This window comes from Bos indicus x Bos taurus, chromosome 24 (genome assembly GCF_003369695.1).
Source record: "Bos indicus x Bos taurus breed Angus x Brahman F1 hybrid chromosome 24, Bos_hybrid_MaternalHap_v2.0, whole genome shotgun sequence".
NCBI lineage: Eukaryota > Metazoa > Chordata > Mammalia > Artiodactyla > Bovidae > Bos > Bos indicus x Bos taurus.
Window position 1 is genome coordinate 41,782,527 of NC_040099.1, and position 15,196 is coordinate 41,797,722.

The 15,196-nt window shown below is 41.9% G+C and overlaps 1 protein-coding gene across 2 annotated transcripts in view; it reads left to right on the forward strand.

Annotated features, from left to right (window-relative positions):
* RALBP1 (ralA binding protein 1) overlaps positions 1 to 15,196 on the forward strand; it is a 40,223-nt gene that overhangs the window by 18,865 nt on the left and 6,162 nt on the right. For both annotated transcript variants that reach the window (XM_027526022.1, XM_027526023.1), the window contains exons 2-6: positions 2,856 to 3,152; positions 4,476 to 4,934; positions 8,269 to 8,618; positions 9,999 to 10,160; positions 11,152 to 11,283. In XM_027526022.1, the coding sequence (XP_027381823.1) occupies positions 2,909 to 3,152; positions 4,476 to 4,934; positions 8,269 to 8,618; positions 9,999 to 10,160; positions 11,152 to 11,283 (1,347 nt within the window). In that variant the 5' untranslated portion in view covers positions 2,856 to 2,908. The remainder of the gene's footprint in view (positions 1 to 2,855; positions 3,153 to 4,475; positions 4,935 to 8,268; positions 8,619 to 9,998; positions 10,161 to 11,151; positions 11,284 to 15,196) is intronic.

A 15,196-nucleotide genomic window follows, 5' to 3' on the forward strand; every position in this document is an offset into this window, starting at 1 on the left:
AGGTCCTTAAGGCCCAGTGCAGCATCCAGGTGTGCTCCGTGATTCTGTAGCTCCGGAGGCAGGCACAGCTTAGCCTGGGCCGCGTGATGCGTGAGTGGGGATTCCTGGAGAAAGGGGTGCTGGTAATTGATCCTTTTTTTAACAGCTTTATTTAGGTGTAATTTGCATACCATAAGATTTCACCCACTTAAAATGTCAATTTACAGTTTGTAACCGTCACCACAATCCAAATCGAGACTGTTCCCGTCACTCCAGAAAGATTCCTTGTGCCCATCTGCGGGCCTGATATGGAAAGATGAGTATGGCTGAGCAGGACTCCTGGGAGGAAGGCGGGTCCCAGCGCGGAGGAGACAGAGAGCAGGGAGGCGTGTAGCCCGGGTCGGGGCGAGCTGTGCTCCTTCCCTCACCCGTGTTTTTATTCTCTGCTCTTCACACCTCAGTTTCCCCACCTGTGATGTATAACCGATAGGCTGGTGGCACCTTAGCTCCCTTTAAACTCTCATCCCTTCAGTTAAGAAAAGAATGTATTTTAAAAAAACACCAGCCGTCAGAACCCATGAAGTAAAACCAGAGAATCAGAGTGACAGTGATGCTTACAGTTCCTTTGATGAAATTTCTCGCTTAATGTTTTTCCTGCTTAGGCAAGTAGTAAGGTATACTGTACTGGTAGGAAACCGATGAAATGTAAAAAAGTGAAAAGACCACTTATAAGCTTATAATTCAGAGATAATTGTTACTAAAGTTCCCTTGTTCTTACATTTTTTGTGTGCTTATATATTTAAAACTTGATACTGTGCTGTAAATTGCTTTCCTCAGACTATTAAATATTGTCAAAAACAATTTTTATGAGACTAAAAAAACATGGCCTGTTCATTTGAAAAACGTGATAATAGCAGTACAAGTGATAGATGGGCATGGTAAGGCTCAAAATAAAAAAAAAACTTTCTCTCCCTCCTCTTTTACAACTTCGGAGACATAACAATGGTTTACTATGTCAGAGATGGCTTGTGTGTGACTTTACATTCCATTATTTGGATCAAGCCTAATTTAACGTGTCTTTTATTGATAGCCATTTAGATTTTGCTGTCTTCGCTTGCACAGTGCTAAAATGATTATTTTCATGTGCACATCTTTGAATGCTTGTAAAAGGATGTCTGAAGGATAAGTTCCTAAAAAGAGGAATTCTTAGATCAAAGAGAGCACATTTAAAATTTTGATAGATTTTGCCAGTTGCTTTTCAGAAAAGACTGTGCTGGTTTATACTTCAGCTGTTGGTGGATATTCTCCCTTAGTGAATATTCACACCCTTACCAGCACTTAGTATGCTGGTATATTATAGACCCTTTTTTGTTCTTTGCCAGTCTGATGTTATAAAAATTCTAACTTACTGTCTTATGTTCTTAAAATTGCAATTGTACTTGAATGGTATTTTCATATGGATATTAGTCATTTTCCTGTGAACTGCTTCACATTCTTGCTATGTTTAAATTCTCATTGATTTGTGAGAACTCTGCTTTTTAGAAAAGTTCGCTATCATAATTTACACATTTTTTTTCACCTTTGGTTGTCTTTTGACTTTGTTTATGGTCAGATTTATCAGTTACACTTGTGTTTGTGTGTTTTTAAAATTTCAGAATCACCTTAAGTCAGTGCAAAGAGAAGTGATTCTGGTAGTTTTTCAGGTGAATATTATAAAAACATTAAAGAGGAGTAAGAACTAACACAATTCGCTTTTGAACATGGTACTTAAACTGTGTACCGTTGTCTTATGAAGAAGAAAAATGTGAACAGATATTGAACTTTTCTTACATTTGTACTTTTTTATTATTTCTTTAAAAAATTTTATTATTGAAATATAGCTGGATTACAAAGTTGTGTTAATTATTGCTGTCCGGCACCGTGACTCAGTTATACACATACGTACACATACATGTATTCTTTTTCCTATTTTCCGTTCTGGTTTCTCACATGATATTGAGCACGGTTCCCTGAGCTGCACAGTAGAACCTTGTTATTTATCCACGTTTGTCCTTTGTAGTGTCCATTCTAGCAAAACTGTTTTGTGTATGGTTTGCTGCTGCTGCTAAGTTGCTTCAGTCGTGTCCGACTCTGTGCGACCCCATTGACGGAAGCCCACCAGGCTCCCCCGTCCCTGGGATTCTCCAGGCAAGAACACCGGAGTGGGTTGCCATTTCCTTCTCCAATGCATGAAAGTGAAAAGTGAAAGGGAAGTCGCTCAGTCGTGTCCGACTCTTAGCGACCCCATGGACTACAGCCTACCAGGCTCCTCCATCCATGGGATTTTCCAGGCAAGAGTACTGGAGTGGGGTGCCATTGCCTTAGGAATGAGCAAATGAGGTTCTTCCTTTGTTAGCTGTATGAACACATGGCTTGTCTAATGCGGTATGTAACTGCAGCTAATGACCTGTACCTGTGTGAATCACTGCATCTGTCACTGTTCTGTAGATTTCACTAATGATACTAAACTATTCATGTGTAGTTATATAAAGAGTCTTCTTGTTATTCATGGTTGTTTGGTCATAACCTAAGAAAAAGTTTTCTGTTGGATAGCAATCAAAATGAAACCCCTTACAGAGCGGTGGGCTCTTTTTAGGAGAAACCCTGTGTCCTGCCTTGATGTCCTATGTCCTTCCATTTGGTTAATTTTCCCCACACTTGAAGATCCAGTGCTTTCAGCTTTTTGAGAACTGACGTGCATGTGTGAGGCACGAATCAATTCAAGATGACAAAACCAGCGACAGTTCTCGAGGGGGGAGTTTGCCAAGCTGTGCGTCTGTCTGCTGCCCCTGGGCATTGGTGGCCACCAGGTGACCGTGATGCTGTGTCTCCCGCAGGTGTGATGGGTAGGTGACCAAGAAGCCCTCCTCGCTGTCATCAGGGAGGCAGCATGACCGAGTGCTTCCTGCCCCCCACCAGCAGCCCCAGTGAGCACCGCAGGGTGGAGCATGGCAGCGGGCTCACCCGCACCCCCAGCTCTGAGGAGATAAGCCCCACCAAGTTTCCCGGGCTGTACCGCACGGGCGAGCCCTCACCCCCCCACGACAGCCTCCACGAGCCTCCCGACGTAGTGTCTGACGATGAGAAGGACCATGGGAAGAAGAAAGGAAAGTTCAAGAAAAAGGAAAAAAGGAGTAAGTGCCGTTTCCTCTGTGCTGTGGCTTTATTCTAGATAAATTTCTGCTCTACTCACGTGTACCTGCCATCCTATATCCAGGGACTCCTGTTTTATATTTTCTTTTCAGGGTCTCAGTTTTTGTATTTTAGGGTCTTACTATCACAAGTAAAAATACTGAATTTCCAGAAGTGGTAAAGTTGTCTGGTGGAGGTTTCTTAAGTTGGTTTTTTAAAATAATGTATGAAAAATAAATGTTGAAATTTTGTGCTTATGGAGTCTTACTGTCTTGATGAGGTTGTAGGCCAGTTGGGGCACATGGTAAAAGATAGTGTATTTGTTTTCTTAAGCAGATGCCACGACACACCCATATGGGATTCCTGTTCTGTAGGGAGGATGATAGCTTTTTATTATTGGGTTGGCCGAAAAGTTCAGGTTTTCCTGTAAGATGTTACAGAAAAACTCAAATGAACTTTTTGGCCACCCAATATCATGCTCTTCTTTTGCTATTCTGGTTGGTGTGGAGTTCGTGGTATTTTAACCAGAAGGAAATTTATGCAATACCTCTAATCTCTATTTTAAAATCTCTATTATTAATTTCTATTTTAGCTTGTAAGATATTTGGCTAAAGAAAAGAACAGGAGAGTTTTAGATGTTTAAAAAAACCCCAAAAAACAAGGAAGCCCAACTAGGACAGCTCTGATATTGAGTAGCTGTTAATGTGAAACCCAGGCTTTCTGACTCAGGGGCGTGGCCGACGACGCTGAAGGTTAGGGCTTTCCTGGTCGGTCCTCCCCAGAGGAGGCTCCATCCCTGCTGCTGGCCCCAGAGGGAACTTACCAGCCAGAGACCCGGGAGCCAGGTGCAGTGGATAGGAAAAGAGCACCTACATAGTCCTGCATCTCCAATTGTGACTGGAGACGGCTTCAGATTCCAGGAACCAAATAGGAAAACCTAAGCTGAGAGAAGTGTAGGTTAGAGGATGTTCTTCTGACTGTGAAGGAATGTTGTGTGTGATGGTGGGATTCTTTCCAAATAAGTTGAAATAATGATTATTTTCAGTAATTTGGTTTGTAAAAGTTTCTCTTGCACACATGTATAGAATAAAACCAGTTGCAAGGGTAACTAGCTCTGGGCATGTTGCCCTCTTGTGGTTGAGAGATGTCACAGCAACACCTTTCAGTCGAGATGAGTGGCCGGGAGAACAGGAGGGCTGGGCCACAGGTGGAAAGATAGGTCGCCAAGGCCAGGTGACTCTTCTTTGGACCTGTTTTAAACATAGAAAATGGACAGTGTAACATTCAGCAGACTGTGACTCACGCTTCCTGCGTTTCTTTGGCAGCTGAGGGCTATGCTGCCTTTCAGGAAGATAGTTCGGGGGATGAAGCCGAAAGTCCTTCCAAAATGAAGAGGTCCAAGGGGATCCATGTCTTCAAGAAGCCCAGCTTTTCTAAAAAGAAAGAGAAGGATTTTAAAATAAAAGAGAAACCCAAAGAGGAAAAACATAAGGAAGAAAAGCACAAAGAGGAGAAGCATAAAGAGAAGAAGTCAAAAGACTTGACAGCAGCTGACGTGGTTAAACAGTGGAAGGAGAAGAAGAAGAAGAAGAAGCCGATTCAGGAGCCAGAGGTGCCTCAGCTGGACGTCCCGAGCCTCAGGCCCATCTTCGGGATCCCGCTGGCTGACGCGGTAGAGAGGACCATGATGTACGACGGCGTGCGGCTGCCCGCAGTCTTCCGGGAGTGTGTGGACTACGTGGAGAAGCACGGCATGAAGTGCGAGGGCATCTACAGGGTGTCAGGTGAGGGCCGCGCTGCTCGCTACTGGTCGGCTTGCCTCTGTGTTTCAAAGGAAGGAGCAGAGTGCTTATGAGCAAGGTTGTGACACGGGTCCTAAGCCTCATTCATGTCCTTGGTCCTTCCCGGTGAACGAAGGCCCCCACACTGTGTCCGTGTGTGTGTGTGTGTGCGCGCGCGCATGCACGCTGCCTTTTTTACTCGATCCCCACACCCCCATTAGGAGGGCTCACCGTGGGTTCATTTTGTAGTGCCTGGTGCGTGTGGGCAGCACCCCTCACCTGGGCGCCCCCGAGAGGTTGGGTGTCGGGAGGAGGTCAGCGGGGAGGGAAGGTGTTTGGTGTCTGCGTCCAGGATGTGTCTTGGCCATGAGACACAGTGCTGACGCTGTCATGTGAGTTTTTCCTCAGTCCAGCTGAGGGATGGGCTGTTCTTGCTAAGTGTTTAGACCTCAGGGGTGGATTCCTCTAGGTCAGGTGTGGCTCTGACATATGCTAGTGAAGTCTAGGTTCCATTTTCCTATATTCCGTGTGTGTGAAAACTAACATCTCATACTTGGCAGGAGTGTGATTCCTATTGGGTGTCTAAAGTCAAACAAGACACCTGTGGTCCAAAACTGAGACTCTGTTCTTACAAAGCGGTGTGGCTTTGGTGTTGGTGCAGGATGCAAGTCCTACCTGTGCGATGCAGTCATCACCTTCCTATGACTGAGGCTGTAACATGTGTCGTTGCTCATGCATGTTCATGATGAGTTAGATCAGAAACATTTAGAATAAAGAGACTAGATTTAGTTTTTCTAAATCTAGTCATCACCTTCCTGTGACTGAGGCTGTAACATGCATTGTTGCTCATGCATGTTCATGATGAGTTAGATCAAAAACATTTAGAATAGAGAGACTAGATTTAGTTTTTATATTTAATTGGTTCATGCACATTTCTTGAAGGTAGATTTGATATGAAGGTAGATTTGATATGCCCTTTCTTTGTTAAGAAAGGGCAGGCATGTTTGATAACTGGGGAGACCTTTACGTAGCCCACAGATAACATGTCATTTAAGAGTGTTTTGGCTAATATGCTGCTATTTTATAGAAAATAAGAAAATGAATTAGGCACTGAATTTTAACTTACAACTTCTTAGTTACATAAAATAAACACATTTAACTGAATGTAAAACTTGCCTTTTAAGAAAAATTAGATGGATTTTTAAAGATCTACACAGTACTAACATAGCTGCTTCTCGCTTATGATTTTGATAGGCATGAGGAAATTTCATTTTAGGTGAAAGCTTCTCTGAAGGTTCCTACAGCGTTGTTCAGAGGATTCTTTGGACTTTGTCCTGATTTTTTATGTTTGTATTCTTTTGGAGCTGGAGGTGTGGAATGTCTTCTCTATTCGACACTGAGCTGCTCCCCTGGTCCTTGGCGCCTTGGAGAACGAGCACCTGCTTTGATCAGTTCTGTATTTATTTGTGAGGCTCTGGCAGAACACTGCATTCAGCATTCTGGACTGCAGAACCGTGCCTGTGACTTTTCTTTTCGAATGCTAGTAGTAGCGCTTTTTCATGGAGAACTTTGATTCACACTTATTCATGTCCAAGTTCTAGTTTTAAAACTAATCTATTGTCATCTGCTCTTTCTGTACCTGGGACTTTGAAGTGTTCAGTTTTTAAAAGGAAAGCATTTTGGTAACAATTTCTGAGTAACAGACTAAACACATATTCTAATTGTTCACTTGTGCCATTTTCTGGGCAGGCACTGCTGGGGCAAAATTATGTATCTACAAGGTGTTCATGAGAGAGAGAGGAGGGTGTCAGGAATTTCAATTAAAGTTATCACTCACCATATTTTATTCAGAAAAGTAAGAAAATAGGAATTATTTTCTAACTTTTCCACCTCAAAATGAAGATTATAGCAAAATAAAATCTATATTATTATTTTCCTATTTGGAATTGCTGGTTTTGTCAGTGCTGGATTAAGTTATTGATTTATTGTGATGCCATTAAAAGGTTTTGTAATGTTTACCATTACAATGTCAGCCTCAGTTCGTGGCTTGTTTTTAATAACTGGCCTAAAGTTTTTTTGTAATTGAAGTATAGTTGATGTACAGTGTTAAGTTTCAGAGATACGGCACAGTGATTCAGTGTTTTTAAAGATTATACTCCGTTTATAGCTGCTGTGAAATGCTGGCCGTATTCCCTGTGCTGCACTGTGGAGTGTATTTATTTTGCGCATTTAGTTTGTGCCTCTTAGTTCCCTACCTCTAATTTAGCCCTCACACTTCCTCTCTCCTCTGGTGACCACTAACTTGTTCTCTGTGTCTGAGTCTGTTTCTTTTTTGTTACATTCACTGCTTTATTTGTTTAGATTCCATAAAGGAAGTCCTTGTCTTTCTCTGACTTAGTTCATGTAGCTTAACACCCTCAGGTTGAGCCATGCTGTTGCCAGCGGCAGGATTTCATTCTTGTTTACAGCCGAGTGGTGTTCTGTGTGTGTGGCGTCACACCTTGGCCTGAAGTTTCTAGTGTTGAAGACAGCGGAAGCTACTTTGTGCTCTCGTGAGCGAGCAGTCAGTGTCACTGAATTCTGTCTTAAATGCAGACTGGAGTCAAGACTTACATACTTAGTGTCTTAAAAACATTTATGTGTGTTTCTTTCTGACCAGTAAGAAAAGCAAAACAATTTGATTTTAGTAACCCAGGTTTCACTTTTTTTTTGGTTCTAGCCCTGTTTCAGATTAAGAAAACATGTAAAGAATTTAAATGTAGAAATTAGATATTAGGTATTATTAGAAATTAGGTATTTATTGGGGAATAATTTTCAGACAGTTTATTTAGATGGTGAGCTCACCTTTTCCATTTGATACAATTTTTATTTATAAAAAAAGTACTCACCCATACCTTTTTGCAGCGTGCTTGTGTGTACTGAGTTGTATTTTATATTGTCAGTCTTGTGACTGGTTAGAAAAAGCAGTTGGCCACTCATGTAGAGGAAGGCTTATTCTCGAATTGTAGTTTAACTTTTGCCTACGTAATCTTTAAAAACATATTTTCCCTGAATCGATTGGCATATTTGCTTAATGTTTCTGTGTTTGCTGTGATATTTGTTCTGAATATTGTTTTTCCATTATCATTTAGTGTTTGGCTAAATTTGTCCTCAGAGTGTAGCTTTCTCTCTTATTTACGGAGGAATTGTGTGAACGATATGCAGATAAACAATTAACGTGCAGGTTGGCTCTTTTCCCATCTCCCCCAGGGGTGATGATGGGCATGCTGGGGAAGAAAGCTGTGTGTTTGATTTTTTTCTTAACACTTCTTTTTGTTCTGAATTTGAATGTTCTCAGGAATTAAATCCAAGGTGGATGAGCTGAAAGCAGCCTACGACAGAGAGGAATCTCCAAACTTGGAAGAGTATGAACCGAACACGGTGGCCAGTTTGCTGAAGCAGTACCTGCGGGACCTGCCTGAGAACCTGCTGACCAAGGAGCTCCTGCCTCGCTTCGAGGAGGCGTGTGGCCGGAGCTCGGAGGCTGAGAAGGTGCAGGAGTTCCAGCGCCTGTTGGAAGACCTGCCCGAGTGCAGCCGCCTTCTCATCTCCTGGCTCATCGTGCACATGGACCATGTTATTGCCAAGGAACTGGAAACGAAAATGAACATCCAGAACATTTCCATAGTGCTCAGCCCCACTGTGCAGGTACACAGCCTTCCTGGCACACATGTGGGCCCTTGGGGTTGGGGCGAGGGTGCTTCCCATTGCCGAGTCATACCAAGCAGTGGGCCAGGGACAGTGGGCAAGGGCTTGGCCTGAGTGTGGATGGTGTTGACGTGAAAGCTGGTGAGCAGGTTGGCCTTTGAGCTGTGCCTGTGGAATATGAGTATTGTCCAGGTTTGGGTGTAGGTCTGTAAGCAGCTCCTGATGACAGTGACCTGTCCTTAGTGGAGGAGGAGCCAGGGTACCTGCAGTCCCAGTTCATCCGCAGAATTTTGAAGATTTCAGTTACTCCATCAAATAGCATTACTGCTCAATCATGTCACATAGACATTCAGACTCAGGCCCAAGGGGGCCTAACATTATTCATTTGGTCAGGGACTTAACCTGAAGAATTCAGTCGTGAAGATTATATAAAGTATTGTATAGAATCTTAACCTGGGGAGGCATTTCAAGGAGGTGGGTGGTGATTCTTTATAACGTAAATTCCTGGTCTTCGCTTCCTGCTACTCACTTGGTGCTGGCATAGAATGTGTGAGTTCCTTTATTGGAGTTACTGATATTTCACTCTGGCCAGAAACAGAGGGCAGAACAATGAGAGGGGTTATAGTTTTTGTTTTAAGCCCTCTTGGTGAATACACCAGGTCACTTGTTGGTCACTGTTATAGCACACTGCTACGTATAACAGTGTATTTTCTTTCACTGAAGATTCCTTCATTGCTCATTGCTTATAGCTTGGAAACAAGATGTTCCTTAAATTTCCTGTTAGTTAAGTTTTCAGAATTTGGTAAATATTACATTGTTACTTAGCATTTCTATAATAGGGATGATGGTGTCACAGAAAATGCAGGTGTGTTGTCAGAGTAAGTTTTAGATAGGAAACAGTTTCTTTTACCAGCTATTTAGCCACCTAACATCCTGATGTCTTAGCTCCTCCATCCTGAGCTTTGGAGTTTCCTGGAAGGTGTTTGTCCCTGGAGTGGGGATGCCCATGCTCAGCCCACCTCTGTAGCCACAGGCTCCCCTGTTTCTCAGTTGATCCAGTCGCGTGTGTTAGAATGCCTCATAGTAACTGGAAAATAAAGAACATAGGATTTAAAAAATCAGTTAATGCTCTAGGGCTAAAACAGAATAAATCAATGATAATCAGCCTCTGCGTCCCTTTCTTGGCTTTTCCCCCAGTCCCTCATAGTGCTGAGTCTACCACTTAACCTGTACTTTCTCATTCTCTTCTTTAAATTGGCCATTAAGTAGCGAAGCATGTCTTGTGACTCCTGAAGATTAAAGAAGGTACTTAGGCAACAGACACAAATGAAATGAAACGATGATTTTAATATTTTTCTTGCAAATCCTTTTTTTTTTTAGATTAGCAATCGTGTTCTGTATGTGTTTTTCACACATGTGCAAGAGCTCTTTGGAAATGTGACACTGAAGCAAGTGACGAAGCCCCTGCGATGGTCTAACATGGCCACAATGCCCACACTGCCTGAGACCCAGGAGAGCATCAAGGAGGAGATACGGAGACAGGTGTGTGCGCACCGCCCTCCGGCCCCCGAGCCACCCTCACGCGGACCCTGTGGGAGACTGGGGTGCTGACGCCCATGAGTCCTGGTCCTTGAGCACTTCCTGTGTGTATGTAGCTTTCGGGCACTCTCTTCATGGCACACCAAGGCCAGAACTTCCCTTGTGGTGCTGATTCATGCTCATTAAGTCAGGATATCATGGTACACAGAGCACAGGTTTGGAAATCAAAAGACCTGGCTTGAAATTCTTGCTCTGCTCCTGACTGACTGAATTAGGCACATTGCTTAACCTCCTTAAGACTTGGGGATTGCCTTTAAAAGTGAGTCCTCTCCTAGGTTTGATCTGAAGATGACCTTAAATGAAATAATGTGTTAAAAAATGTTCAGCAAGGTGCCAGGTATGTTGTAAGCAGTCCAAAAATGTTGCCTTATCTGAACAAGGCTGCTTTTATTGGCCTTACTTTACAGATGAGAATAATGAAAGTTGGTAGAGGTAAATCTGTGTCACCTGGTTTATTACCAAGTTTTACAACGAGGATTTAACCCCAGATCCTGTGCTTTCCCACTGTCCTTCTGAAATAGCGCTGGTCAGTTGTGTGTGCTTGGCAAGCCCAGTAAGAAACTCAAGACTAAGACATTTACTTCCATTTGATTATTATTGCATCTTTTGTTTGCATGTAACACATTAGATCCCTGCTTGCTTTTCTTCCCTGTCATTTCCAAGTTCCTGTTTCTTAGTAGTTGATATTCTTGGGGGAAGGGATATGAATTGACTGCTGGGAACCAATGTGTGCCGATGGATTAGAACCTAGTGCTCAGGCAGAAAAACTAAGGAGGATTTTTCAGTCATAGCCTTGAAAACACAATCTGTGCCATTATGTCATTTCTTTAACGATAACCGAAAAGTAGTCGATTTTGCATCTTTAGAAATGGCATGTGGCTTTAAGATGATAAGACGTGAAATCCTATTCAGTGTGTGGTGTATTACTTTCTAGGAGTTTCTTTTGAATTGTTTACATCGAGATCTACAGGGCGGGATAAAGGATTTATCGAAAGAGGAGAGATTATGGGAAGTACAAAGAATTCTGACAGCCCTCAAGAGAAAACTGAGAGAAGCTAAAAGACAAGTGAGTAAATTTATTATTTTGGTATATCATGTTTATGATGAAATGTAAAAAGAATGCACTAAAATCTTTTATATACCATTTTAAGTTATTTTTTTTAAGTATGACAACAAATCCCTTCTGAAGGGAAGTTCCCTGATGGGAGATTTGTTCACATGTTTCCAGTTCTTGATTATTGATCCTTCAGCTTGGTATCAGGGAAGTGCTGCCTTTAATTTAGGAAGTTGAGTTTTTGAATTACACTGTTTGACTAAAAGATGTCAGTTTTGTTGTTTCTGGCTTGGTTGGACTTGTAAACAGGTTTCCAGGGTGAGAAGCAGTGCAGTGGTGATACATTTCAAAGGCTGCGGGGGAATTGGAGGCCTTACACATGGAGGTACTGAAGTCAGGAGGGGTTTTCTTTTCCTGGAAACAGGCAGGTGACAGGTTCTGCTGGATGAGCTCGGGGTTTGCAAGCCCGACTGTCGGTCTCCCTCTGGCTCAGTGTGTTGCTTGGCGCTGGGACTCTGTGAGTGTCCCGGCCAGTCTGAGGTTGAGGTCCCACATCTCTGGGCCCCTCTTAACACCTATGTGCACATTCAATATCAGGGTCCAAGAGCACTTCCAAGGGACACAAGTTGACATTCGTCTGACTGGGACCACGTGGTCCGTGGTGGTCACAGTTGTGGTTCTGCTGAGAGTCCAGACAGTGCAGTACTCTGGCTCGAGGGCTGGTGGTGTGCGTGGACGTGGCGGTGGCTTTGTCAGAGAGGAGGCAGCGACGAGATGTCTGCCCTGAGCTATAGGACCTGCAGATGCCCTCTGTGCATTTTCCTTTCTCCTCTGCTTACCAGGTTATCTTTTGCTTACAATGCCTGTTTTTAATTAGTCCCTTCATGATTTGGCCTGGAATCAGGTTTTAGTGATAGACCAACCAGGCCTCGTGTGGTCATTGTCCACCGTGTGGTGTCACCCATTAGCCTTTAACACAGGGTCTTGACCCCTGTGGGTGCGGCTTCCTTTCTCGCTTCTGCATCCCTCTTGGATAAAGGAACTGTGACGTAACAAACCAGAGCCAGGACAGAATGGGATGGCTTACCTCTGCTTTACTAATTTCTTGAAGCTGTCTTCATGTCTGCTTATTAATTCACAGAATGCTCCAAAGGTTCTATCAAGTTGATTTCAACTTTGAGAAATAAATGACTTTTAAAGATTCATTATATTAACAGACTAAAAATAAGAAAAATGATAAGATCATATCAGAAGATGCAGAAAAAGTGTGTAGCAAAATTTGACATTTATTTCTTAATAAAAACTCTTTTCAGCCTGATAAAGAGCATTTACAGAAAAAAAGTCTTGTGGTTTACATTGTACTTCATGGTAAAAGTCTGAATGTTTTCTTCTGGGATTGATTGGGTATACAAGCAAGGATTTTTGCTTTTACTGCTTCTGTTCAACATTGTACTGGAGGTGTTTTAGCCAGTGCAGCAAAACAAGAAAAAGAAGGCATATGGATTGGAGAGAAATTAGTCTTTATATACAAATCATGTGATTGTCTCTGTATAAAATCTTAAGAAATCTATACAAAATTGAATATGTGAGTTTAGCAATGCTGTAACATACAAGATCAGATACACACGTCTGTTGTATTCCGTATGTTTGCAATGAACTATTGGATAGTGCACCTAAAAAAAGACATAAATAAATTAGAAATATGTTTTTATCACAATATTGTTAAAATGTTAGGTTTTCCCAAGTTCATCTGTGGATTCCATTCCAATCAAAATTTAAACAGGTGATTTTGGGTAGAAATTAGTAAGCTTTTCTAAAATCTCTGTGAAAAAAAAATTTATGTGGAAATAAATGACCCAGCCTCCCAGTCTATTCCTCCCCCATGCTCCCATTTGCTTGGCAACCACAGGTCTGTTCTCTGTGTCTGAGTCTTTTGCTGTTTCATAAATAAGTTCGAGTCATTTTAGATTCCACATATAAGGGGACTGACTTTGCTTAGTATGATCATTTCTAGTTGCATCTGTGTTGGCGCAAATGGCGTTATTGCTTTTAAATGGCTGAATAGTGTTCCATTGTATGTGTTTATATATAGATATATGTATATATATTTTCTTTATTCATTTGTCAATGGACATTTAGGTTGTTTGCATGTCTTGGCTATTGTGCATAGTGTGGCTGTGAACATTAGGGGTGCAACTATCTTTTTGAATTATAGTTTTATCTGGATATAGGCCCAGGAATGGGCTTACTGGATTGTATGACAACTCTATTTTTTGGTATTTTGAGGAACCTCCATACTGTTTTCCATAGTGGCTGCACCAACTTAAATTCCCACCAACAGTATAAGAAGTTTCCCTTTTCTCCACACCCTCTCCAGCATTTATTATTTGTAGACTTTTTAATGATGGCCATGCTAACCAGTGTGAGGTGATACCTCATTGTAGTTTTGACTTGGATTTCGCTAATAATTAGCAATGATGATTTCATCTTTTCATTTGCTTGTTGGCCATCTGTATGTGTTCTTTGGAGAAATGTCTATTTGGGTCTTTTGCCCATTTTTTGATTCGTTTTTTTTTTAAATTTTTATTATTGAGTTGTATGAGCTGTTTGAGTGATTTCTTAAATAGGATACAAAAATTCATGAACTGTAAAAGAAAAATTTGGTAAACTATATTTTATCAAAATATACTCTTCAAAAGACACTGTTAGAAAGATGAACATGCAGACCAGAGACTGTGACATATTTGCAAAAAACAGACACTTGATAAAGTTCTTGAACTAGAATATATTAAAAATTCTTTAGACTTAATAAGACAAACCAATTTTTTTAAATTGTATTTTTTTAGGGCAGTTTTAGGTTGACAGCCAAACTGAGGGAAAGGTACAGAGAATTCATACTCCTTTACTCCCTATGCTTAGCCTCGGTCATTATTAATATCCCCCACCAGAGTGTACGATTATTATAATAAAAATTCAGTTTTAAAAAGGCAAAAGTTTAAACAGCACTTTACTGAAGTTCTTTACCAAAGATTATATGTGCATGATAAAGAAGCACGTGTGAAGGTTGTTCATCAGTGAGGAAGTGCAGATCGCAGTCACAATGAGGAGCCACTGCGCACCAGCCAGGATGACTAGTATCAAAAGTACCAAGTGTTGACAGGAACGTAGAGCGGCTGGAGCTCTGCTTTACTGATCTTGACTGTTTCAGTCATTTTGGAAAACAGTTTGGCAGTTTCTTTCAGAGTTAAGCATCAGGTTATCATCTGGCCCAGCAATCCCACTCCTAAGTGTTTATCTAGCAGAAGAAGGCATGTTCCCTCCCAGAGCAGATACTTAGTGGTTTTTACAGGTCTTATTAGTAGCTCAAAAGTAGAAAGGACTGAAATGCCCACCAGCTGGTGAACAGATAAACAAACTGGGGTACATTCATATCCTTGCATGTTACTCAGCAAACTACTGATATAACATAGATCAGTTGTGAAATTTAACGTGCCAGGAAAAAGACTGCTTACTGATTAATTCAGTTTATATGAAACATAAAAGAAGGTGAGACCAGAGCAATGGAAAGCAGGTTAGTGGTTTCCAGCGGCAACAGGTGGCGGAGGAGCCCAAGGGGACTTTGTGGTGTTGGAGACGTTTGGTGTTGTGGTAGACAGTGGCTACTTGACTTGACAATGGCTACTTGCCGTTGGTACTATCGGCAAAACCAACTAACTGTAGGGTTAAAGTAGACCCCCTCCAAACAGGAAGGATCATGGAAGACAGTTTATATGGGAAGGTTCCAGAAATGCTGAGCACGTTAGCTAGAACCGAACATTTTCCTCCAGTACATCCACAGCGTGAGATCCACACGTTACTGTCAAAGCCCATTTATCAGATGCCCCATCCAGAGGTTCTGCTGGCTGTGCCACTCTTAGTGTTTCCG